At 40.6% G+C, this 26,223-nt stretch overlaps 1 protein-coding gene across 15 annotated transcripts in view; it reads right to left on the reverse strand.

Moving 5' to 3' along the window:
• Window positions 1–1,909: 1,909 nt before the first annotated feature.
• SEMA6D (semaphorin 6D) overlaps window positions 1,910–26,223 on the reverse strand; it is a 214,756-nt gene continuing 190,442 nt past the window's right edge. For 5 of the 15 annotated variants that reach the window (XM_027888998.1, XM_027888999.1, XM_027889000.1 and 2 more), the window contains 18 exons: window positions 15,719–15,875; window positions 15,215–15,326; window positions 14,570–14,630; window positions 14,330–14,392; window positions 14,143–14,244; window positions 13,832–13,922; window positions 13,436–13,555; window positions 12,875–12,963; window positions 11,907–12,124; window positions 11,667–11,798; window positions 11,324–11,479; window positions 11,067–11,240; window positions 10,217–10,357; window positions 10,038–10,115; window positions 9,139–9,230; window positions 8,738–8,794; window positions 6,785–6,952; window positions 1,910–4,671 (listed from right to left, as the gene is read on the reverse strand). In XM_027888998.1, coding sequence (XP_027744799.1) covers window positions 3,368–4,671; window positions 6,785–6,952; window positions 8,738–8,794; window positions 9,139–9,230; window positions 10,038–10,115; window positions 10,217–10,357; window positions 11,067–11,240; window positions 11,324–11,479; window positions 11,667–11,798; window positions 11,907–12,124; window positions 12,875–12,963; window positions 13,436–13,555; window positions 13,832–13,922; window positions 14,143–14,244; window positions 14,330–14,392; window positions 14,570–14,630; window positions 15,215–15,326; window positions 15,719–15,827 — 3,267 coding nt within the window. In that variant the 5' untranslated portion in view covers window positions 15,828–15,875 and the 3' untranslated portion in view covers window positions 1,910–3,367. Of the gene's footprint in view, window positions 4,672–6,784; window positions 6,953–8,737; window positions 8,795–9,138; window positions 9,231–10,037; window positions 10,116–10,216; window positions 10,358–11,066; window positions 11,241–11,323; window positions 11,480–11,666; window positions 11,799–11,906; window positions 12,125–12,874; window positions 12,964–13,435; window positions 13,556–13,831; window positions 13,923–14,142; window positions 14,245–14,329; window positions 14,393–14,569; window positions 14,631–15,214; window positions 15,327–15,718; window positions 15,876–17,389; window positions 17,409–21,090; window positions 21,098–26,223 lie in introns of those variants that run through there. The other 10 variants (XM_027889002.1, XM_027889001.1, XM_027889003.1 and 7 more) reach the window with 10 other exon arrangements.

Below are 26,223 nucleotides of genomic sequence, written 5' to 3' on the forward strand. Positions count from 1 at the left end.
TTTTTTTTTTTTTTTTTTTTTTTTTTTTTTTTTTTTTTTTTTTTTTTTTTTTTTTTTTTTTTTTTTTTTTTTTTTTTTTTTTTTTTTTTTTTTTTTTTTTTTTTTTTTTTTTTTTTAGCACAATGCTTTTTTTACCTTAGAAGTTTTTTTATTTTAGTAAGATACAAATAGGTGCCATTGTACTGTTAAAACATGGGTAGCAATTTCAAATTATTAATACCTTGACAGCATAATGTCACAAAAATAATTTTTATCCATTATCTAAAATCAACTTTTAATTAAAAGAGTACATTATAGTTGTTTTCTGATACTAAATTATCTTATTTTAAAATCATGTGTGATGTTGGCACCTACTAAATATACAGCATATATTTTTCTGCTGGGCTTTACTGTCTGCCTGAAATGTGAATTTCAATTATAAAGCATTAATAAGTATGTAGGAATGTCCTGCTATGTGGGTCTGCAATTAATTTCACCAGTAATTAGCTCTACCTTTTGTAGTCTACGTTTTAGAAGGAACACACTACCTTCTTACAAAACCGAGCTGTATTTGCACAGAATTGGTGGTTTTTTACCTTAATAAGAAAGGTTTGCCCAGGTGAAATGTGAATCAAGCTTCAATACAGGCTTCATGTGGGCATACAGGGCACATTTTCAAATTCAGTGCAACGTGCTGGTGTGCCATGTGGGCAGCCCTGGCTCTGTACTGGGTTCTGCCACTGCACACTGGTTACTTTACCTCAGGAGGCTGAAAGTCACCTACAGACCCTCCCTGCTCTCCAGGAACACACATCAGTGCGTGGCTGCAGGGAAAATGAAGGACTCCGGTGTGTGTCACTTCCACCTCCACAATTCCCGTATGGCTGATGGCTCCGTGCCTTCCTCACTGAGCTACTGAAGGCAAGTAGAGATTTTCTTCCATTGTAATCCCAACCAAACACCTAAAACCAATAATGCTGCACCAATAATGAAATTACACTCTCAGTACATTGGAATATTTTATTTTGACTTTACATGCGGTGTTAAAAACCCAAAGAACGTATTATTTACACATCCACAATACAAGTTTACAAGATATCTATACATGTTAAAGTACTCTATAGTATAGAGCAGCTTCATTTAAGGGTTACTTTTTTTATGCCGTACCATTAAAAAAGATACAATCTGCGTTTACCTTTGCACAAATGGATAAAGCATCTTTTATTATTAAATTAACAGAATAAGGACTAGGTTGAATGTTAGAAATTTCAACATAAATACTGAGAGAACTCACATTACCATCTACAAGGCAGCACAATGTTACAGGAGGTTATCAGGGTTCACATACATTTATCTTTCGGGTCACACAAGTCTGTATTAATATTTGTAAAGTGAATTCGGATCAGTTTGTGTCTTTTGACAACGGAGTACATTTTAATAGTTATTAATCTGTAGTGTTTTAGTTGCAAGACAGAAGTGTTTAGGAAGAGAGATCATTGATTTTTGGATCCAGAGGTCTCAGGAAATAAATGTCCCTTACAGCCTTACAAGAAGAAATGACTACTTCTATCCTTTATTTGTTCTGTAACAGAGATCCAGTTTTTTAGTGACTAACCTTTTCTCCCCTTTGAACACATAATATAAATCTCCACCGTCTCTGAAACCCATTGCAGTTATTTGTCCCACTAATTCATGAATATTCCTCTGCCACGGTTATTTCTATAGTTATGCTCAATAAACAATGTGGTAGTGTGTAGTTTGCAAGCTAAAATAGCCATCTGTGTTGAACATCAGCTGCAAGTGGATACTGTAAACCCTACTAAATAGCTTACACAACTTTAGCAGGTGTTCCATTACCCTAGAAACCTCATTTGATTTCACATTATAACTGTTTGATCCTTCAGAGAGCTGGAGTGGAATGTTTATCATGGTAAGGTGATTTAATGCTGCTGTCTTCTTGGATTGTAGGCTGCCTTTAGTTACCATTAATTATTCTTTCTTTTTATCCTTTTTTTTTTGGGTGCTGTTGAGAGGTTTTACAACTGGCACTCGGGAGATATGTGCTATAGTGAGAACACTTGACAGATTTAAATTTTTTTTTTTTTTTAGTACTTTTATCATTTGCATGAATAAGGCACAAAATGCACAGATTCAGGTAAACTCACACATAATATTTACAGAATATTGTCATTACCTGCATGACTTTGAAAAAAAACAAACCTTACTTTACACAACAAAAACAAATTGATTGCACTACTGTTGAGTTTTCACAGACTGCTTCTGCCAGGCCAATTAATGTTTCTTCTTTTTTACTGACAAGAGTCTATCAGCGTGTAGGGCATAATTAAATGCAACAAAAATGTAACCTTCTCCAGTTACACAGGCGTTTGCCAAGTGAATTGATTAGTAGCTGCCCTCAATGAGAAGTACAGGGGCTCAAGTTCACAGTGGCCAGGTATTGGATGGAGGCACTGTGGAAACACAGTAAAACTCCCCCGTTCCAGCCCAAAACACTAGTTTTGAAATGCACAGCTCTGAATCAATAGCAGCATAACAGAGTTATGAAGAATTAAACATATCTGCACTCTTTCACCGGGTGACTGTTTCATCAGGGCGTTACCGCTCAGGAGGCTGTCAGAGATGCGCAGTTCATCCTTAGCTGGCTCCAAACTGAACCCAACGGGCTGCAGAAGGCAGAGTCATCTGTTTGTTCAGTCATGCTCAATGTAAACAATTCCATAGCATAAAAGATGCAATGGGAATCTAAGTACATCCTAGTGTGTACAGTACACACGCACATCCACACACACGCACAGCTTATCTGTGGCAAAAACAAAATGCCACACACATGGAGAGAAAAAAAAAAAAATGCTACAGTTGGGCCAGAGACTGAATTCCAGCAAATTGATTATTAACCCAGCTATTCATTGAGACATTACCATTTTCTGACATTTGTGCAAGAGGCAAGGTGAATGCATACATAGTAAAATGTTCACATTTAATGGGAATGACCACACTTAATGGCAGTCTAAAATGGAACCCATTTTTCAAGTATTTGCTTACTGATTTTTTCCCAATAACTGTTTTTAGCTATTTAGAACAGTAATGTAGCCCCCACCCCATTGTGCTACATGTCTCCTTAGCTCCAAACAAAAGAAATGTAATGACCAGCACTTTCCTTTGTTCTTTTGTGTTTGCTCGTAGCAAGTACACGAAGTCTTGCTACGGCTACACGTGGCAAGACACAGATGTTGCTGAAGTAAAGACAGTTTCTTTGGCCACTTTGTTCTCCTTAATAACAAGCAAGTCTCTGTCTTACGTGCCTACCACAACATCATCTCACAACCTGTACAGGTCAATGCCACACTCATTTTAGCACAGACATGTCCTAGTAACTGTATTTGTTCAGTGGTCTGACTGAAGTTGTCTGAGGAACAAATGAGGGTTTTGGTGGCACGTCGGGTTTTAAGGAGGGTGTCCTCTTTATTCCTGTACGAGGAAGGGTGCCGTTGCTCGTGTAACTGCTTTGCCTGGACAAGGAAGGCTGGAGGTGAACGCTGACAGGCGTCCCTTGCATGTAGTCCATCTTTGTGCCTGCCGTGGGGGTCATGTACCCCCCACGATTAATACTTGGCTGTCTGGATAACAAAACACCATTCGGTGAGTTTAAGTTTTTAGGAAGGGCAGATATCGAGTGCCTTTGTGAAGAATTTTTGTGATAACCCCTCTGCCTTTCCAAAGAGGTCATTGGTACTGCGGGGGTGGTGGGAACGTCCACTCGTTTTGTGGGACTGTTTCTTGGAAGAGTCGATGGAGGAGAGTATAAAGACGCCTCCCTGTTGGGAACCTTAGGTGGGATCTCAGACATATTGCCCATTGGATCCAGCATTAAAGTCTGGTGGGCCACTTGAATATCTCCCATAATTGCTTTGGGATTATTAGTAGTTTCATTTAAGTGTTTCAGAAAATCATTCAGGGTGTTCCTGGAATCAACAGATCTCCTGTGGTCTCTTTTGCTGGATGGTTTTGTAAGTGGATGATCAATATGTTGCATCTTTTTGTCTGCCTTGTGCGCATTAGAATTTGAGAAAGATGTATTGTAATCATGGGTAGCGTTGGGTAGAACAATAGCACTGGGAATATGTCCATGACTTAGAGGGGAGTGCGGTGGAGGACTGGAAGGAAAAAACTGAGGGCTTTTTAGCGGGGTTTCCTTTCGTGAAGCATTGAGGTTACCATGCGCTTTGTCCGACTGACTTTTCATGGCCTGCAGAGTCTTTTGTTGAAGAACTGGTGTAGATTCAGGAGTTGGAAGTGCAGCTAATTCTGGAGGCTGTCCCCTGTGGTCCATCATCATGGACTTCGTATCACCGTTTGGAGGCAACTCCTTTCTGCTAGTCAGCAGGTTGGTGTACAGTTTGGGTGAATCAATGTTCTGCTGATATTCCTTGACGGGACTATCAAACAGCCCGTTCAGTTTGGCAAAGCTCCCACTGGAGTCCGTGCAGGACTGAGCTGATTCTGCATCTTTGTGTATTTTTCTGGATTTCCGTACAAATATATCCCGGTAACAGTAAACGGCCACTCCCGCAATAAAGGCTCCCAGGACAAAAGCGGCAAAGACACAAGTGATTAGGACATTCATATGTACCATTTGGTTGGACTCTCCTGATTGTACTTCCCACCTTACACCTGCAAAAGACAGGCAGTATATCATCAATCTACAGGTATTCATACTGACACATTTCAGAAGAAGACAACAGCCTCCCTCAGGGAAGTGTCTACTCAGTGTTTGTAAGTGCTCTGGGTGTAGTGTTGGTGTAACTCAGTAGGATCCTGCAATTCCCACCACTGGTGAATGCAAATAATTTTATAAATAAAAATGACTGTGTGAGCATTGACCAGTCTAAATGAAGACTGACTATTTGCTTTGATAATAAGAAATTCTTGTCAAAGCTTCTCTCTCCTTATGTTTTGTTTAGCCTGTCCCCAAATTTCCTTTAAGGCTCACAAATGGGGGCCTTATGTTATTAACATTAATGATTTCTGCTGGAAAATTGAGGTTAGAAGGTCCTACTGGGCCAGACAGCAATTAATAACTCATGGATGGATTTCTCTCTCTCTTTTCTGCCCAACTCATAAATCAGTATCAAAGGAGAGACAGGATTATGCAAATGTTGTGTAAAAATGTAAAAGTACATACTGCACTGTTATAACCATGCTAATGTAACACGGTGCAAAACTTGTGAACTACTCCACCCCCGTGTTGTCCGCCCTGTAGTGCACACCTGGCACTATATTCATGTAGAAGTTTTGAAGTTCAGGATCATGTGATTCTGTTAGAGCACTAACTTTTTTTTCTTTTTTTTTTCTTTTTTTAGCCAATAATGAACATAAATACTTACATAACAATAAAAAAAACCAACTTGCAGGGTAAGTTATTAGAGAATGTTAAAATTTAGAAACTTTTAGCTTAGACTAAGAAGTTGAATATTTGATTAATTTTTTTATTTGTATATTAACAAGCTCCCTTTGGTTTTTTGAGATTTTTTTAAAGCAACCACAGACATCTTGCAGCTAAGACAATGTTAGTTTTTAATGAAAGTAATTCTGCTGCTATCCCAAGACACGTTAGAATGAAAGAGCAAGAGGGAAGGAACAGATTCACTTTTTGTTAGAGGCAAGGCCTTTGAACACGGTTAATGTTCAGGGTTACAGGTTTTAATGGCACTGTGCAGAAGAAGAAGGAAAAAATGAGTAAAGTTCACTAATAGCTATGACACAAAACGTGATTCAGAACCAAGAGCAAATGATAATAAAAACTTAAAGCAAAACGGAAAATAGTTGCAACAAATTAAAATGACAAATGCACTGCCATAATGGCTGATAGGAAACCTGATATGTTTTGGTGAATGGTAATAAAACACAAATGGTTTTTGGCTGGTGAGATTTTTCAGTAAATACAGAATTGTGCAAACATGTCTGTCACCTCACTGTACTGTGCACTGATGGAGAATTGTGTTAAGTTTTGGTTATGGGATTGGAAGCTTCTCGATTCTGTGGTTGACTGCAATAGTTCTACTCAGTTAAAGTCTCTACTGCCATAACAGCCTAATCAAAGGTTCACTTAGCTAAGTGAACAGAAGGATGAACTACAGGCAGAATAGGTTTCTTTTTGTGTTCAGCTTAAAATCTCTGCGTGTCTCAGTATGTACTGAGGCCATCTGTAAACTGATGCTCATACCCAGAGAATAAAAATTCAGCACATTCTTACTATGACCCACGTTCTTCAGAAACATGCTCCAGGCAAGCAGAGTTTGGGATATGCCCCATTTAACACATGGATCTGTCACTGAGCTCTGATTCGTTTTCTGTTTCCCCCCCACCTCCAACCCAAATGAAAAAACTCAAATGAAAAAACCCAAACATAAGCAACCATTCATGAAGACTAATAGTCTTAACCAAACTAGACTGGTTTGAAAACAACAAACAGAGGTGCAGGCAAGTCTTGAAGGTAATTTTTTTTTAATGCATCCAGAACTCCTACTGATTTCAATGGGAGTTTTGAAACATCCCAGGAATAAAAGGCTGAGTTTATTATCTGTGTTTCTCATTATAATCTCTAAGCAGCACTTTGTCCACAGGATAAGTATATATGAAAAACATGATTGCACTGTCTGCATATTCACAGGAAATGGGTGTAAAATATAGCCCAACAATCATGGTTGTTACATTTAAACCTTAGGCAATGCTGAGACTATCAGGTTTCCATTCAGCTGCAATGTATTCCCTGGTAAGGCCTTACCCTTTGGGACACCTGATAATGGATCAGAATAATCAGAAGTGTTTGGGTCATCTTGAACTACAAATTTCCGAGAGCCAGTCACTTTAGGTTTCCAGGAACCAATCACTTTAGGTGATATAACTGGGATACTTGCCATTGTGGTAATGGAAGCTGAGGAGAACTTCATGTCTGTGGTGGCAAACAGATTTTTATTAATGTGTTTCATGGCACATCTAAGCTATAACTGGAGACAGTATTTAATGGGAGTTACAAAATGTGACCCCCCTACGCTCTGCAGAAGTACAGATGGTTGATTAAAATCAATCACTTCAAAACTTTAAGTATGAAAAAAGTACATTTAAGCATCAACAGCTGCTAGCCAAAAAGCCAGAGAAGTCAAACATGAAAGCAGTGCAAAAGTTAAAGTAAGCAACTGTGGGGGTGAAAAGCAACAACTTAGTCTACTTAATTGCTGTATTCTTCATTGGAGACAACATACTTGGCTGCCTTTTAAACATCAAAAAAAAAAAAGAAGTTACTTGGAAAGATATACACTCATGACAGGTTACGCCTGAGAAACCAGATCAGCTCCATTATTGCTATTATGGTATACCAGGAACTGCTGAATGAGCTATTTCTGCAGGTGGGGATAAAAGGAATGTTTTTAACCTCTGTTTTGTAATGGTTTTTAAGGAATAATGTTGCATAGATTCTGGCTCTCTGTAGTACGTTTGCTGAACAGAACCACCACAGCCTACATGAAAATGCACAGGAGCAGGAAACACATCAAACTGGGCTTACAATTTGCAGCCTGGTTTGAACACTCAAGTGTTTCGTGTTCACTGTCACAGTAAGGTCTATGGCTCAAGATCGGACTTGAGAAATGTACTTCAAAAGCACACTCATTCAGGACTTGAAAATAAGGTTCAGTTCTATCTGTGTCATAAAATATCACTTTGAAAATTCAGTCAGTAAACACTCATGAAGCCAGGCAGCATTTGCGTGTAACACGGTTTTGTTTTGCTTTCCTAAGTGAGCCTCTAACTTGCGTTATGAGTAAACTGATCTGGAAGACATTTGTCTCAAACTTTTCGTCAGGTTACAGAAGTGAAAATGTCAGAGACCAAACCACAAATTATTGTTCCTTTTTCACTCTTACAAATTCAACATACAAATAGATTATTTTTGTATTTGTCAGTCAGAAGCGTGCCCTTGGTTTGAAAGCAAAGACCCAAGTTCCAGAAGCAAAGACTGGAAAATAAGGGCTGAGACTTGCTCCTGTTGAAGTCAACACAGGTTCTGCTCTTGAGTTCAACAGAGGAGCACTGGGTGTCCCTGAACACCAGAGGCTGACAGTGAAAACACTACTAGAAAAGTCACTAGAGGAGAAAAGGATGTGAAAGTCCATCTGACAACAACGCACAATGTTTTTTCTAAGCCACTTTTGTCTACACAAGTTCTCATTCAGCTACACAGTTTGTGATGTTAAATTTTTTGCCATTAGCATAAACTACTTAAAGCATTTCAAAAATATAGAAATACACATTTTAGAAAATGTGTATTTGAGCAAAAAGCTTGCTGGGAAAGAAGGAAAAGAGAAGAGGAGAGGTAAGGAGGAAGATGATGAAGTTCTGCCATTCATCTACTAGAGATGACCAATAGGGGCATTCACAAACGCATGGCTGGGGATAAAGAGTAAAGCTTAGTGGACTTCGTGCAGTGAAGATGTCATCTATGTTAATCAGGCTCTTTAATAAAAGATGGCTCAATAAATAATGAGCTGTTAACATGCGGCTACACAGGGTGAAGTGCTGAGTGAGAAGAGTCTGACTATCTTTACCATCAGTGGGAACATGAGTAAAAGCACAAAAATGGAGGACTGCCAACTGTGCAAAAGGAAGGAAAAAAGGGCTGAAAATGCTGAACTGAAGGAAAGTAAAGGTCATTAATTCAAAAAAATTAAAAAAAACTAACCAGATGTTGGGTCGCCAAATATTTTGTAATCTGGTGTAGCTGTAGTAGGCAAAATTTCTAAAAGAATTAAAGGAACAAGTAATCAGTAAAAAGTAACAAAAAGAAAGCAAAAGATCTCAAACCTGAGTAATGGAAAATAAAAACTAAAATATTACTGGTTACAAAAAATAAATTCTTCAATACTTTGCCGTAGACCCCAAATAGTTGTAAACTGGTGAAGGAAAGACAAAAACTCTGCCACCCAGGACCAAAAAGCTCAGCTTTGTGAACATTCACAGTAACACCAGGTGATGTGTTCATCATGTTACTGAAAAGCTCATCAGAAATTTAACATCCACAGTGAGGTGTGGCCACAGACTACGGTGAGACACTACAGAGGAGCAGCATTGACTGTGCCTTACCATGGCAGTCCCCAAGCTGCGCCGTGTTGCCGTACTCGACATCTTGTACGTATCCTCCAGTGCTGTGGTTGTATGAAACAAACAAAGAGAACCTGCAATTAACAGTATTAGTAAGGATACAAATGGAGATTTTTATTTTTTTTTTCCCCTGGAAGGAGCAAATAGAAACATATCCAATGGCCAGGGTACGGCCGAAAGAATTGCACAAAATGCACAAGTTAGTTATAGCCCAGGCTTTAAAACTCTTTGTGTGTGCTTATGCCAGGAAATAGAAAAAAAAAAAAATCCCTTTTTTTCAGCAACTGCATCATGTCTTCTCCATTGGGCATGCTCTTGGGTTTAGATACAACTGTCCAATTATACTAGTTAAACTTTGCACTGGCCTGCTACAAAGGCCTCTTTTTAAGATACAGCTGCTAATGCACCATATATTACAGACTTGATTTGTGCAAAATGCCTTTTGGTATGCATATATATCACCCCAGCTCCAGCACAGAGGCACAACCTTACTCTTCCCACTGTGAATCCTGTGCTTTCATATTTGCAATTGGCTGTGCCCTGGCCGTGAGCATGCCTGGGAGGGGATAGTCTGTGCTCTCCCCTCTGAGCTGCTCAGGTTTGCAGGCAGCCTTCCTGCTTCCAAACTGCTCTTCCTACAGCTCTGCTTGTCCTCCTGCACATGTAAAACTCCCACTGAAAGCAAGTCTTCACCCAAAGGTTGCATAATTAGGCCAGACTTAAGCATTCTGTTCCCTTACATATACAGCGTACTGAAAAAACATCTTTAAAAAAAGGGAGATTTATTAACTGTGTGCAAGGGAAGAGGCACAGGATATGAGCTCATGGGGTCTGTAAAGCATATGTAGAGATGCTGGGCTAATTTGAAAAGGAGTACTTACAACATGCCTGGTGTCACTCTTCCACATGTCTCATGGTCTAACCAGCCACAGTACGGGTCCCGTGAAGCAATACATGCCCTTGCAAGAGAAAAACCCCAAAAAATCATGCATTTTTTACTTCCTTCCCAAGAGATGCTGGTGCCCTTCCTTTAAGGGGGAATTCAGGAATGTAGCCATACTTTTTACACGATCCATGACGCTCACAGCGGCTCAGAGGAATCCTAATGACACAGCTGGAGAAGGCCACGAACAGAGCATGGTGGTCTCTGTCCAGCTGAAGGGAAATGACTCTCCTGTCCTCTTCGCTCTCTCCATTACACCTGTTCAGCAAAAATAATGGGAGGCCATTGCTTTAGTGACTGTAGTACCTTGTGCAGTAAATATTTTATTTATTTATTTTCAGTGTAGATACTGAAAACAGACTTTTTATATATACAAATGTAACCTACTAGTCTTTGCTGAGTGATTTCAAAACAAACCTATGGGTTATCAAATGCCAGCTTCTGTTCCTATTTACATCTAGGTGACAAAAATCTAAATCTAAAAATCTAAACCCATTTTCTTTGTTCTCTCAGTCAGCATAAATATCTTGACAGAGCAGAAAAGGAGTCCTGTATTGGATGCCTGGAGAGTCTAATTGGAACATTTCTATTCCCAAATTCTTTGTGCCAGAATAAGTGAGTTTAAAATGATCAGATGTAGTTTATACCCTATTGGTCACTCTTGAGCAACCCCTCAAGATAAGCTCAGATTATTTAATATCAGCAGATACTTCTGACGTTTCAGAAGTACTTGTGGGAGAATTAGACTGTGTCACTGACGTCACTGGAGTGGAATTAGGTTGTTCATTGAACCCATGCAAAATGGCAAGTCACCAAATATTTTCAGGTTATTCAACATGAGGAACATGATGAAATGACAAACAAGTGGTGATGTTGGTGATAATGAGCTGGCTTGCGCTTACCATAATCTTTTTTAGCTAGGTACCAACTACTAGATGAAAAGCTTAGATGTTCTGGTAATACTTACTTTGCATGATTATATGCTTCAATCTCTTCCAGTAATACGCTGTCATTCAAAGAAAAGGGCCTGGTCTTTGCCAAGATTTTAAGTACTACTCCTGCTTCAGAGCCAACAAATATGACTGTGTAGTTCTGGTAGGGTCCAGCAGCGTGATCTACAGCTATTGCTGTCAATCTGTATCTAGCAAGACCAAAAGGCATATCATTAACAGCAAGTTTTCTTGTTTTCCTTTTCACATGTGTTATTTTTGAACAATGTCATACCTGACACGTGTTTTGGTAAACCAAGGCTCCTCAGTGACTGAGGGAACAGCTGAATCCATCAAAGGATGAGATTTGATGAAGGCGAGTGTTTCGTCTGGGAAATCAATGGAGGTTTTGTAAGCCTCTGCTAGGCCATGTTTTGCACAGCAGCCAGGTCTGAAATGAGAACAACATTGTTTTCCTCTTGGTATTTTCGTTAATGAGAGAAGGCAGACAGCTAATGAGCATCCTTATGGCTGAAGTGTCAAGTTCTGCTTTGGGTTTGCTTTTGGCACTCCAGAGTGCAGCTGATTTAAGGTAGCTCTTTACAAGGACAATGACATCATGAGTAAAAACCTTTTACCTTGGCTTTGGTACTTTGTCTTCAGGTACAGCTGTCCAAACAGAGTCAGGAGTCTTTTGTTCTTTAAATCTCCCTTTGAAGACTTTCTCAATGTCATCCATGCTGAAAGCACACACTGCTGAACCAGGGATGCTGTAAAATTAGAAAAACAGTTGCAAGAACTCAGACTACAATGGCAGCAATCTCAGTGTAAGAGAGAACCAGAGCAGTACCTTTGATGTAAAGTTGCTCGTCTCTCACCTGTTAAGCTGTGTGGTGAATACACCGACAACTGTGGGCACTCCATTGATTTCTATTATGTCTGTGATAGACTGCAGAACATCAAAGTAGAAGAATGAATCCCCAGGAACTGAGCAGTTGAGCCGAGCTTTCAGAAAGGATGTCCAATGTTTCTCCAGGACCCTTTGGGATCCCCCCATGTCATTTTTGCATATGCGTGCCACACGGGAATACACAGCCTGCCAAGGGCAAAAGAGAAAGGAAAAGGGAGGAAGGCTTGAGAGATGCAAAGAAAACAGTGCTTGTTTCTGAGCTGTTAATAAAACAGCAAAGATAATTTTGTTAACAGGAAGCTGTCATTTATCTGCAAGAAAAGATGAAAGCAAATGATGTTCATCTCGTAGTGCACAGGCATCTTAATGTATCACAAAGCAAATGCATCTTCACAGCTTGTCCCCACCCTTTTTTCCCCTGCAAAACTGTATTGTTAGTGAGATTTAAAGACTTTAATTAACCATGTGTAAAGGACTTAATAATTTATTGTAGAATATCCTTCCATGGTGAGGCATGAGTATTATACTCTGTACTGGCATGACTGAATTATTCAATATCCAGGGACATTAGAGAAACTTCTTTGAAACTCTTCTTTTGTGTTGTTTTCTTTTGTTTCTTTAATAAGCATGAAAACACCCTCAGATTTTCCATTACTTGCAACAAGAGTTAAGGCAACAGCAACTGAAAGATACCTGTAGTGAGCTCGCTTAACAGCAAGGCTTAGAGACCAGAAGCAGCTTTTGGGTTGAAGAAAGCACTGCTCTATTTCTCCTTTATTTCCCTCTCTGTAAATTATAATGATGGGAAAACTGTGCAACCTTTGTATTAGCCCCTACTTCATACAGTGAACTGTGCTTGTTCCTGATGCTGGTTTAGGATGATCACTTTCTGCTACGACTCACAGATACCCATCAGCTCCCCGTGCCGATACCGACCTTGCCCAAAGTGTTGTGCTCCACAGCGATTTCTCGGAAGAAGAAATAAACGTAGTTCCCATATTCTATGGCGTGGAGGAAGTGTGGTTCTGTATGAAAGAGCAAGGAGAAGTTACTTCAAAGAGCCACTCGATCATCATACAACACTGACTGTGCTGTGCGACTTGGCGGTTCCTCCCCAGGCCCACACCAGCCAAAGTGAGCTCCAGTCTTCCAGATACTTTAGGATGGCCAAATAAGGGTGCACTGGAGCTTAAATGAACTTGAAGTCTTTAGTGTTGGCTACTAGACTGTAAGAAGGCCTCACAGAAATTCTGTTTCAGCTACAGTATTTTGTTACCACAAATTCATTCACTGAAGCATTTAACAAAAATTTTGCCACCTTTTTTTTTTTTTTTCTGAGTTAAAACAGCTTTTTTATTGTAATGATACCACACTGAAAGCCTCACACATGCTGACATTGTAGCATATGTGTAAAGCACACTGGCTGTGAATTACCTGACCTTCTGTGCCACTGAAATTACATTTGCCATGTGTATGGGAAAATACTCCCCAAATTACCTTTTATCCATTTGGAATCATACTTTATTGTTCTTAAGGCAGATCCATCCCCCATGCTGCGATAAATAACAGCATCACTTGCCAGGAAATCTGCTACTGTTGCCGAATACAATTTTCCATCTAAAACGGAAGTTGAAAACATGGTATTAAGAGGCCTTTAATAATCTAGAGAATTCTGACTAGCCTGTATTTTCCCCCATTTCTTTACTGTCACATTTCCCCAAATTGCTGTAACCTATTTATTAGCAGGTCAGCTTCAGATCCTTTGGAGGCCCTTTAAAAATTTAACAGCAGGGGCACCATGACACCTTTAGCTTTCCTGTGCTCGCTTTAAAAGCTCTCTGGCTCCTTTGGTGTCATTAATCATTTAGACTCATTACAAGCAAAAGTTCTTACCAGCAAAGAGGGCGACATTGGTTTGTCTGGCATCAAATGGGCATCTTGCCAAACCACTAATTTCCTCCCCATCATACTCCAAGGTATTCAGCTGGAGAAGAAGAATAAACAGGTGATAGTGTCATTTCTATTTTGTGCACTAGCACAAAAGCACAACATCGCCTTTCCACAAAACTTAATTCAGCACATTGGCTTCTGTCTGGTTTTATTTCACCTTGAAGCACCCCCCAGTCACTCTGGATGTATTTCCTAAAGCATAATCAGTGTAAGCAAAATCAGTAACAGATTAATGATGTCTCCAATATTCTTACCCGATAGTATCTGCACATAGGGTTAAATGCATTTGTTCCACAGACAAACACCATCTCATCATTCCTTGGAACAAAGACTTTAATGAAGTTATGGCATTCATCCTGAAAAGAGAATAAGAGATATTAATCACAGCTTCACATATATAGTAAATACTAGCATCACTTTTCTATAATGTGCTAAACTTACTTTATGTTTGCCTTTCATAGCACAGTTCTCTCTGTCCTGCTGCCTTGATCTCCATGTTAATTTCTGTTAAATCAGACCAGAAAGGAACATTTAAATTCCTTTCCAAAGAAAATTCTCAAAAAAAAAAAAAAAAAAAAAAAAAAAAAAAAAAAAAAAAAAAAAAAAAAAAAAAAAAAAAAAAAAAAAAAAAAAAAAAAAAATTAAAACAAAAGAAACCCACCACCTCCATCTACTACTTACCTTGCTTGGAGTAACTTCTGATTTTGGAACTTCATTTAAGTTTACAGTGTAAACCTGGTCCCTGTTTGCAGAGTAAAAAGACACCAGTAAATTCATTAATTCTATGGTCCTGTATTTGATAAGCTAAACCTATTCTTAGAATGTTGTGCTAGACCAGAAACTCCTATGAAATGCGTATGGATTTTCTGAGAAGGTTGTTCATGGAAAACATGGGGTGGTTTTGATTTTTATTGCTGTGGTCCTTAAGCAGCACCTGCAGTGTCCAGCTCCTCATCTCTGCCTGCCCATTTTGTTAAAGGCTAACCTGGGCTGTAAATATGCAAGTGTTTTATCCTCACTTCTGACATCCCTGACGTGTCAGTCCAAGTTTAAAGCGATCAGAAGAGGTTTTTATCAGGCAGGGCAGTAATATAAAAGCAGGAAAAGAGCATTTGATCATTGGTTTTAGCCTAACTGCAGTAACTGCAGCCTTCAAATCCAATTTTCATGCACTGGCCATAGATACGGTGTATTTCTCAGGGAAGTCCTTCCCCAATTCTAATTTTTATCATATTCTGCACATTTTTCTAAATGAATTTTACACATAAATGCAAAACCAGAAGAGAAAAGAATTTTAATCTAATGAACTGAGTGAAGGAAAATTACCTGCCAGTGATATAAAGTGTGTCTCGAATTTTCAGCATTAGTTGGAAGTCCAGTCTGTGCTGAGATTCATTGCCTGAAGGGCGTCCTCTAAATACTGGATATTGCCTTGAATCTGCAAGTAAAAATGGGCTACACCATCACTCAGGATTATAGAGCTAAAGAATCAATATATGGCATTGATTAGCTGTATATACTAGGTGTAGAAGGGTTTAAACTAAATTCCTTGAGTAATGTCTTGAATATAAATGAGAAAAAGATGGCTAATGTCAGCAAATGTTCTTTTTCCTGAAGTTATTGCTGTATTTCTGATTGCTTTTTTAAGAAAATGATTAAGTGTTCTATTAAAGATACAAAGCCAGTAAACACATTTCAATTTGAAAGGAATCGGATTTTTTATTTTCAATTTCACGAGGGGAAAAAAAAACAAACCAAACAACAACAACAACAAAAATCAACATTAAAACTTTTTCCCGGGTGTTTAGCACCACTTGCAGATTAACTTACAGTGGTAGTCAACCACGTTAATGGGGTCGTCGTCCTCAGGGAAGCTGACAGCTCGGCACCGGGACAGGCTCATTAGCGTCAGGAAGGCACAGAGCAGAGGGAGCCTCATGGCTGGGGAAGGGTGAGCGCTACCTTTGTGGAAACGCTGTTCAACTACCTGGAAAACAGGAACATAACAGTGAGATTTCAGCAGCACAGGACAGCAAACGTGACTTCCTCCAGCAGATTTTGTCTGTATTTGGGCACTGGCAGCAGTGGACTGAAGTGGAGCTTAGGAAAGGCTCCTGTAGGCACACTGATGGAAAACTACTGCATGGCATACCCCTAACTCAAAGCTGCCCTGAAACATATTGATGTTTGCTAATTTTTAGCTGGATTACAGGCATTTCCAAAGAAGCTGACAACTGTCAGCCCATTTAATTCACAGGAATCAGAACATGCAGGCTGCTGACCTGGCAAGAAAAGTTGTCAAACTTAGGATTAGAATTTCAATTAAACTGCAATCTCTTTCCATCCCCTCTGTCACTGAATGTCATCCAATAAAAACCCATTTCCCATAAAATACCTAAATCTTATCCACAAAACGTCACAGCACACACAATCTGTCCAAACACCCATGCTGTGTTTTAATATTAGTGCTTTTTTCCAGGCTGTGCCATCACAGTACTAAGTCTAACAGACCCATTGTCAAAGACCTTATGCCAAGGACCAGGCACTTCATGCTTTGTCATCTGCAGTGACTTACACATATGCCCAGTAAATGCAAAGTGTTGCCCTTACAGCACTGTCACACGTTTTGCAAGGGTGGGAAGGCACTCAAATGAGGGGACAATGTTGAACTGGGTTCCCAAGATGCCACTTTCCCCCCTCATTCTATTTGTTACTGTCGAAAGCCAGCAACTTCAGAGGCTTTCACCAGTGGGAGTTTCTGTGTGCCCTACAGACTGTACAGCACAGATTATGACAGCACCACAACATTGTACAACAAAGCTTTTAAGAGGGGAAGGGAAACATAACTTCTCCAATTAAACCACAGAGATATTTTAGTGAGCAAGAATGTAACTACTCAAGTTGCAATTTGGGTAGGATGCAAGAAAACACATCTCAAAGTGAAATGTAATCTTTAATGACCGCAAGTGGTAGGGGCAGGGGTCATATTTCTCATTAGAAACCTGGCAAATGTAGTATTATTCCCTCCTCCAACCTTTTGGGGGCATTCATTCAGCTCACAGGTCAGAGCTCTGAGTCATCAGCTCAATGCCTTGCAGTTGCTGAAATTGGTTATTAAATGCTTTGTCTAAACAGAAAAAAAAAAAAAAGAAACTTTTCCATTTCAATGTTTCAAGAACTGCACCGAGAGGAACACATTGCCAGCACAAGGTGCCAGACCTGATCCAGCAAAGCACAAAAGTATTAATCATTTAATAATTTGAAAAGCAATTAAAAAACCCCTTCATAACAACACTTAACCTTTCAGTAATGCTTACTGGGGACAAAAATGCTGTATTTGTTAATTGATACTACGGCTGGCTAAGGGCAGGGCTTCCTCCTTCCACAAGGCTGCTGAGCTGTCAGTTCAGGCTGGACTGAGAGCAGAGCAACTGAGAGGCTGGTAACATTTGGGGATGGGGGCGGGGGTGTTGTCTGGATGCCTGCCCATTACAGACTGACCTGGAAAGAAGCATTTTCCACTGTTAATGATATTTCTGTATCTCAGTCCACCAGTCCAGAACGAATGGGCTGTGCTCTTAGTCAAGATTGATGAGTGCAGTGGTTAATAAACACTAATGATTCCTGGCACTTTCCCTCTGCTCTTCCTTGTCCTGACATGGCCTCTTCAGCTGAAGCATCTTGCGTTAAATTACTAATGAGCAAACTTAAAACAAACTGGAATTAATAAAGTTAGTCAAATTAGTTCTTTCTTGTGAAAGCACCATTAGAGCAAAGTCCTGCAGCACAGTGGCTCCCAGACACAATAACAAATCATTAATGGTTACACAATCTTTTTTTTTTTTTTTTGGGTGGGGAGTGTCTTTCTTTAAAGAAAAGCAGGCTCCAAATATCCAATCCACTGCTATCCTAGTGAAAGAGGAGGCACAAAACTGTACCTTTAGTCAGTGAGTAACATCAGTAAGGTGCTTAGTGAAAGTCCTCCCTGAAGCCTCGTTTTCTTGGAGAACAAATGAATACAAATTGCCAAAGAGCAAGAAGCTCTCCCAGCCATGTAGGCTGTAGTTAGCATAGGAGATGAGGCTGTTTGTGGCCCACACACCATGACTCAAAGAGACCCTGGCCCAGCTGCAAATCACACACAGCCTGCAAACTGCACAAGTTCTGCCTGTACCAAGCATGGGCAGATAATAGGGGGTTCCTTTTTTCCTCTCTTTCCTCTCAATGTACAGTCTGGGAAGAATTCACTGGGGCAACAATCACAAAACTTCCTTGTAACCTGCCTTACACTGGCAGATACTGACTTCTGGACTCAAGGAAATGGCTGCAGAAAAAAGGGCAATTTGTTTTCAAGTCACAATTGTCATGGCCAACACACAGCAAACTGTCACAAAAGCAGTAGGGAAACACACGAAATGCCAAGTAAAAAAGGAGGGTTTCAGTTCTCTCAATTAGATTCAAATTTCAGGGGGCATATCATACTCCCTCAAAGAATGAGAAGTTTGGTAAATGTAAATCCACAGGATGTGTCTCCCCAGAGATGGCATCCAGAGCAGAAACAAACTCACATTCATGGCTTCCTCAAAACCCCCTGAAACATCTCAGTATACTCCAGAGATGAACTCTGAGAACATACAGGGCAGGAATAGTTATGGTCTGCAATCTCTTCTAACTAAATATCACCTGTCACAAATCTCTATCAAAGAAAATATCTACATGAAGCACAGACCTCTGTCACGACAGGAGAGAAGAGCAGACAGAGAGCTCGACTGGATCAGCAAACCAGAGGCTATCACTTCTCACCAGCCAGGCTAAAAGTACAGATTTCTTTGTTATTTTGCTTGCAAAATTATTACAAGAACATTAACAGTAGCTAGCTCTGATTTCCAGCTACACATGAAAAGGAAATGCACCTGCTTCAAGAGGCTCTTGAATGCAGCTTTTATCTGTTTGGACATAGGCTTGAGATCAGACTGAACAGAGAATAAACCGGGAAGAACAACAGCTGTTTCCTGGATAATCAGAAAAATGGGCTCCATCTAGCTAGCCCTTGGAGCAGGGGTTTATGACAGCCAGGTGTATGCCTCTGGTAGACCAGATAGGCTGGTGTGAGAGATACAATTCTTGCCACACTCAAACCTTTTAGTGGAGGCCACTACTGGGGACTACAAATAACAATGATGAAGTATCTGTTTGGACCAGAATAGCTGATTACAAAATGCTGGCAAAGCCTACCTTCAAGAAAATGCAGAAAACAATCATACTCTGGGTTTGATTATTTCTCCCCTAGCCAGGATTCAGACCAGTCTTTGATTAATTTCTCTTACAAATTGCATTCCTAGCGTTTCTGCTAGGAAACAATCCATGGCAAGTGCAGTGTTTGGAAATTACCATATTGCTATCCTTGTTTTGCAGCTGGGGAATTGAGGCACAAACCAAGGCCAACAACCAAAAAAGCCTTTTCAAAGGTCCTTCCCTGCAGCACAGGCACAGTGACCAGTGCCACTTAGGTGGAGAGCAAGTCCCAAATCAGAGCTCTTCTGGCCACTTGGCCTGTGCCATAACTACTTGTTGGCTGCAAGAGGTATAAATGTTAACTGGTGGCACATATCCACATTGTTTAAGAGGAGAGCAACCTGCCCAAAACAGGCCTCAGGGAGATGCTGTTGGTCAAATGGAAGGCAGGCAGTTGTCCCAAATAATAAACTGGCTCTTTGTGCCTGGTACCTTTCAATCTCAGCTACAAATCCCATCCTTCAATTCCTGATTGGGGGAATCCAGAGAAGCAGGATATAATTTCTGTTAAAATATGAGCCTGCCTTCAAACAATCACACATGAAGGGGAACAGGCTGGTGTTTCTTGCCCATTAATCTACTCCAGCCTTTGACAACGTGCCGGTGACACTCCATCAATCATCTTTCCGTGCACTGCCACGTAAAAGAGAAGAGGGGAAGGGAAAGGGCATTCAGCCAGCTGGGGAGAAGCAACATATAAAATGGCTTCAAACCAGACTGATGCAATATCTTCCACTCACTGAGAAAAAAAAAAATTCTTAAAAATCTCCTTAACACAATAAACGCCTCTCGAAATGCTAAGCACAGACAGGAGAGCAGCACGGCAAATCCAGGCTCAAGTTCAAGACAGGTCAGAACAAAAGATATATCCTAAAAGTTAGCTCACTCGTGGAGAGTTTGCCAAGGAATGGAGAAAAGGGTTGCAATAATAAAAGCTGAGTAAATGGCGACATTGTCTTCCTTCTTCACGAAACTCAGGCTGTTGGGTGAGATCAAGGATGTCCTCTGTGCTTGAAGGTACAAGTTAACCATATCACAGAGGGGGGACAGGCAGAATTGATTAGTAATATGCTGAGCTTAGTCAATTTATGTTGATGTGGTTTGCCACAATCCCAAGTGACTGGACTTGGACAGATCAGGAAATCCCTGCTGTCCTCTGTTCCTTCCTGCATGCAAATGGCTCCCTGAGGGCACTAATTAGTGCAAAGGCACTAACTACTGCATTTCTCAGATGGCACCTTCTGAAATCTTGAGCATGAAACCACTCTAATAATAAGATAAAAGTTAATACAAAACAAAACATAAAAATCTTTTACTGCTGCTTGTTCAGAGATGCTCAACAGGTTTCTCAGGGGTTACAGTTGAGACTTCAGTTTCTGATGTGGAGCAAAGCACATCTGTGCAACACTCAGCAACTTCTACTCAGCCCTTGAGACAACCCCGGTGAGGGTCACAGGGAACCTTAGACAGTGGCTTCAGGGCACTGAGCAGTTGGGCTCTTTAACCAGAAGACATTCAAGCAACAAAGATGTGCTGGCCAGGCTAGAGCAAGTCACAGATTTCACCTGCAATCAAATAAAAGCTACAGTAGTCTCTGAATGAGAACTTCTCTTCAGCACCTCTCCCCTTTTTTTGGATACAAAGGACAAGAATAGAAAGGTTAAAAATCTTGTTTACTACAGCCTCAGGGATCATCTTTTGCTGCACAAATCACTTACAGTCTACTAACAGCAAGTTAAAAAGCACGACCTGAAAAGGGTATGGTTGAAATTCTGGGCTTCATGAAGTTCAAATGCCTTATGGCAGTGACTCCACTTTAGTGGGCTAAGGATCTGCATCTGAGTTTACTTGCTGATGGTAACTGCTACCAGGTGGGGAAAGTTCAGCTTCGTGAGCCAGCTGCTCACTAGCTGAGAGTGAGAGACCAGCTCACTAGCAGGGCACTGGGGCTCTGCTCCACTTGTGCCTGGTAAAGAAACATAGGTTGTTGCTCAATTTTGGTTTGTCAACCAGGTCAATCTTTTCAGAAGATAAAATATTCAGAAGAAAGTATATGAAGGTGGTACAGGCTGTCTTCAGACGTGCCCTAGACTTGTAGAAATGTATGCATTGGCAACCATGGATATACCAGAATATTCACTCAGATACCTAATCCCTGCTGTGACTGGAATAAAATAACTGGAATAAAATAAGAGCCATACAGAGGGGGACCAGGTCAAAAAATGTTTTGATAATCAAAACATGAAAATGAAGCCTTTTTGTACCACTTGAGTCAAAATGTAAGAAAGACCAGCATGGCCCAGGGTCTAATGGCTTGAACCCTAGAGAGGGAACCAACTGTTCTTTGTCCTGCCCCTATTTTTTTTTGTCTTGGTCTTTTTTTCTGTGTCTTACTGTGTGAAATGGATCTGATGAGTCATTTGCTTACAAGCCAGAAAGTATTCCACATAGAACACCACATTTGCCTTAAAAATCTGTATCAGTATTATATGAGAAGCAAGGGATTAGATTCCCATTTTAGGTCATAGCTATACATAGGTTTTCCAATGATGCAATTGCATTATAGTGTGGTAAATCCTCTCTAAATGGGGATACAACAGCCAGAATCAATGCAAGTGTGATTTTCTTTACAATTTTTTTAATGTCATTCCAGTATGTGTTTCTTCTAATGAAGGCTGACTTCAATAAAGTTCCTGAAGGCAATGCCTGACACACGGGTTTACTGTACATTCAGATCTTGGAGACTGTCTATGATGTGATAAATCCATGTTGTAGAAATTGGTGACAGATTGTTTCAGCTAATTATCAAATAACACAGAAAAATATTTGTGGTTATAAGAAACGTACTTAATTCTTGTAGTCCCTTTTAGAAAAATACAGCATGAATAAATAGGTAATAAAACCTGATTCTGTCCTACAAAGGTACACCCAAATTTAAACTTGCTTATATAGCCCTCCTGACTTTCTCTAACAACCTTAAAAGTCTGCAGCTCTGAAGAAAAAATTTAGGATATTTGGAGCAGATCTATTAATTGAGCATGAAAGTGCAAATAACAGGTCTGTTATTTTAAGATAATACTTGACTTCTTTTAAGGATTCTGCATTAACACCTCTTGATCTATGCCTAAGTAAAAAAAGATAGTTTAATATTAAAGTGATGAAACCCTACCACTGAGTATCACAGCTTTCATCTTAATTGGCTTATGGTACTGCCAGCTACACTTCAGTTGTTTGCAGGCTTTGAACGTTGCAGAAAGCGCACCCCTCTTGCTCCAGAACGAGCTGACAGAATGCTTGCAAAATGGATAGGGTGACTTTTAATGATGCAAGTGTTTAGTGGTTGATTAGATGCACTTTGAGGGCTAAATTCTCCTGTGATCAAAAATTTACTTGAACACACGGTAGTTTCAGCAGGAAAGGAAATAAAAATGCTCAACAAACTGTAAGTGATTGCCTCAATTATGTTTATTTTAGGTTAATTTTTGAGAGTGAATGTTAACCACCTTCCCTTACCAGGGTGACACAAAAGTCCTCCAGCTGAAACCAACCTTTGATTTCAGCTCACATCTATGGTCAAATCTGTTCTGTTTTGCAAAGCTGCTGCAGGACATCCTTCCCTTGAAAGTTTGCCAAGGTTGAGCTATCAGTGATGGAGTGCAAGGTACTTTAACTTAAGCAGTGCCCTGGATTCACCATTTCAGCAGACCTGCATTTCATTAATTCAAACTGCTCATGCCCAACTGGGACTGCCCTAGGATATACTAAATTTATTCATGAAATCATCCAAGGACTGGTGCAGCGAATGTCAGCGCAGTGATGTTCAGGGTTTGTTCTCTACTCTTGGCACTGATCTTCCATTAATTCCTGGCCATGGGCAGCCCTGGTAGCACGAGCTCCTACCCCTGCCCTGACCCCAACCCGAGGAAAGCAAAGCCACCCTGCTGGAGAGAGCAGCTGTGGCTCATCGGGGTGAAGTCCTGAGTGCCTCCAGCTCCCAGCTGGGTCAGAGGTCTCTGGTGCTTTTGATTAGGGTGTTTCAGACCGAAATACTTTTATCCCGAAAACTAGCAAGAACTTTTAAGCCGTGATGGCAAAGATCTAATTACTTACAGTACTACATACAGGCTTAGATGCAGGTTTGGGAACAACCCAAACTGCCCCCCTCCCCCTTGGCCTCAAACAAAAGCCTAAAAACCTAGACCAAAGTATTACTTTTCCTCCCTCGAGGAGAGTTGGCTACAAGTGTGGGTGAGAGCTGGAAGTGAAGGAAGTAAGTATTCTTCCTGCAAGCCTGCAGAACATGATTTACATAGGAAAACTGCCACTCATTTCAGCATGATTAGGCATCATCTGATAAGGCAACTCTAAGACAGGTATAAACCAGTATTTGCAGGTGAGGACATAATGAAGGTCTCAGGCACAACTTGCACAAGTCCAGCTGACGCCACAGCCAGAGCGAGTTGCTGGCAGCCCCTTGGGCCTGCTGTCTGAGAGCCCTGCTGTCTCTCCAGCCTGCACCTTGAGCAGTGCTCCAGCCCTGATCCCCGAGATAAGTGCTGCCCATTTTAGTCCTGGCTGGAGCCCAGGAGGTCAGGGTTTGCCTACGGGATGAAGTGAAAGGGATGTTTTGAAATGGAAGGGAGGTTTGGGGGAAAGAATACATCCCAACAAGCAGGATGGACAAAGAAAAAAGGGATTTGCACTGTGGAGAGGGCACATCTGCTGTTCAACAGGCTGTGCCTCAGACAATGTTGCTGTCAACCTCACTCCAGAAAGCATCACTTCTTTCCACCCACTGCTCTCCCCTGCTATAAACATCCCTCCAGCATTGCATCACTGTGCCTTGCTGGAGCATGGGGCCTGCTGGCTTGAGTTGCTACTGCCAGGGAAAAGGCTGCTGTATGCCACTGCTCTCCTTCAGAGAGAAAGTAAATGGCTGCTAGAAAATGCAAGGGGAAAGACAGAAGACTATCAAGTGGCAAGAAACACATCAGAGCATCCTAAGCACTGTGCTGGTACTATCAGTATGCCATTCTCAGGGCTGGAATAGCCAGCCAGCCTTGCCTGTAGGAATAGAGAGTGGGGAACAATGTGTTTTTAACTAGTCTTGGTTTTTCTGCACAGATAAATCTGGTAGCTGACCACCCAGTTACCTATTTGTATATGCAAAGCATGTGCTCTGCAACTTTCCTGGGCACAATCAATTACATGTACAAAATACAAGCATGAAAACCTGAAGGAAGCTTGAGCTCAAAGTTAACGATTACTATTCTCTTGTTAAGCATTAAAGATTAACCACACCAGTGAAAGGATGCGTTATGAAATGTTTTTCCCAGGCTAGAAAGTACTAGAGTTATGTTTTTTTTTCAAGGTTTTTTTTTTTTTTTTTTTTAAGTATTATTATTGTTTTGGGTTTTGGGGGGTTTTTTTGTTTTTATCTCAAAGTCTACTCAGGATTTGAAGTAATTATTTAAACTGCTGTTTTTATTTACCATAACACCAAACTGTTGTCACTTGCCACGTGATTGCTCATACTTTCATTTGAGATGTCGTGCAGAAACACATGGAAATCTGGTGAAGGCAAACCAATTTTAGAACATGTTCCGAGCAATTGTTTTGCAGCACTGCCCTACAGTATGAAGTCTCTTACATTTCTTAAATTGCCTAATCAAATGCAGACTCTGTTCCAGTCACGCTAAATTTTCACATAATGGCAGAAAAATACTTCTTTCTAGCCTAGCACTGAACAGTTGGATCACATTATCACATTTGCTGCTTTTGTAGTCTCCAAGTGTGTATTTGTAAATGTATGTATATACATATTCACAGGGGAGAGGGGGGGAACATCAGGGCTCATGCTGTGAGACCCTGGGGACAGTCAGAGAGACAAGACCCATGTCTTGAGAGGTGCCTGTGCTGAGGGTCTTCTGGGAGGACCTGGCTTACCAAAAATGCTGAGGAGTAGCGGTGAAAAATTTATTTTTATTTGTTTAGAAATCAGATGTATTAGTGCAGGATTTGATCCAGATGATTCCTTGCCCTACAGTCCCCTGAAGTGATTAAACTGATACAAACTCAGTAAGGTAAATTATACCCATTTATTGCCAGTCTGGGGTCGGAGGCAGGATTGGTGCAACGTGCAGCCATTGCTATCCTGCTCTGGGTCCCAAGCTTGGGCACATCCTGTGTTGCTTCACATCAGTTTGGGGAACTCTGCGTCCTAAAACCACCCACCTTCTACAGACCAAACACAACCTGCAGAGCCCACCCTCAGCAATCATTTGGAACTGGATACAGCTGTGCTGGGCACCAGCTCTCCCTCTTTCTCTCTTTTACTTGGGCTTCATCGCCTCATGGTAACATTCACCCCGCAAAACAGGGAAATATATGCATCTCAGTAATTTGGCATTTTGACTAGTAAGCCACAGAGCAGTCACAGATCAGACCTTTAAAAGTAAAAATAAAAAAGATATTCAAATCAGTAACATATGGACTGCAAGTGCTTGAATCAAGGTCAGAAGGAAACCTGTAGCGAATAAGGGAAGGGCTTTAAAGCCTTATATTACAGCCTGTCCCCTTCTCTCTTCCACATAGACCTCCCCAAATGCCCAGTACAATTACAATGTTTCCTTAAATCCTTGTGTTGTCACCAGTAATACTGGCCCGGTGTCAACATGACTCACCCCCACACTATTTAATTCTGCAGGTCTATTTTTCTTATACATCTGCACCAAACACATTTAGGTTTGTGCTGGCATAGTTTGCCCCCAAAGACCACTGTTCAACCACAAGCAGTGTTTGTTATGTTTTTGGTGAGGATGAAAACCTGATGCTTTAGGGGGAGGAAAAGCCATAATCCACTCTCATAGCAAAACCTGTACAGTGGTACACAAGGAAAAAAATTTCTATCTGTACCCTTGCAGGAAATCAGATTAATCCCCAAAGCATGAGATTTGATTATTTTTGTCTGAGGTTATCATCAAGGAAAAAACCTACATAATGCTAAAAATATCCACAGCGTTTACTTTATGAAGAAAATA

This window comes from Empidonax traillii, unplaced genomic scaffold, assembly GCF_003031625.1.
Source record: "Empidonax traillii isolate 1590-97213 ecotype Southwest subspecies unplaced genomic scaffold, ASM303162v1 scaffold248:size1534464, whole genome shotgun sequence".
NCBI lineage: Eukaryota > Metazoa > Chordata > Aves > Passeriformes > Tyrannidae > Empidonax > Empidonax traillii.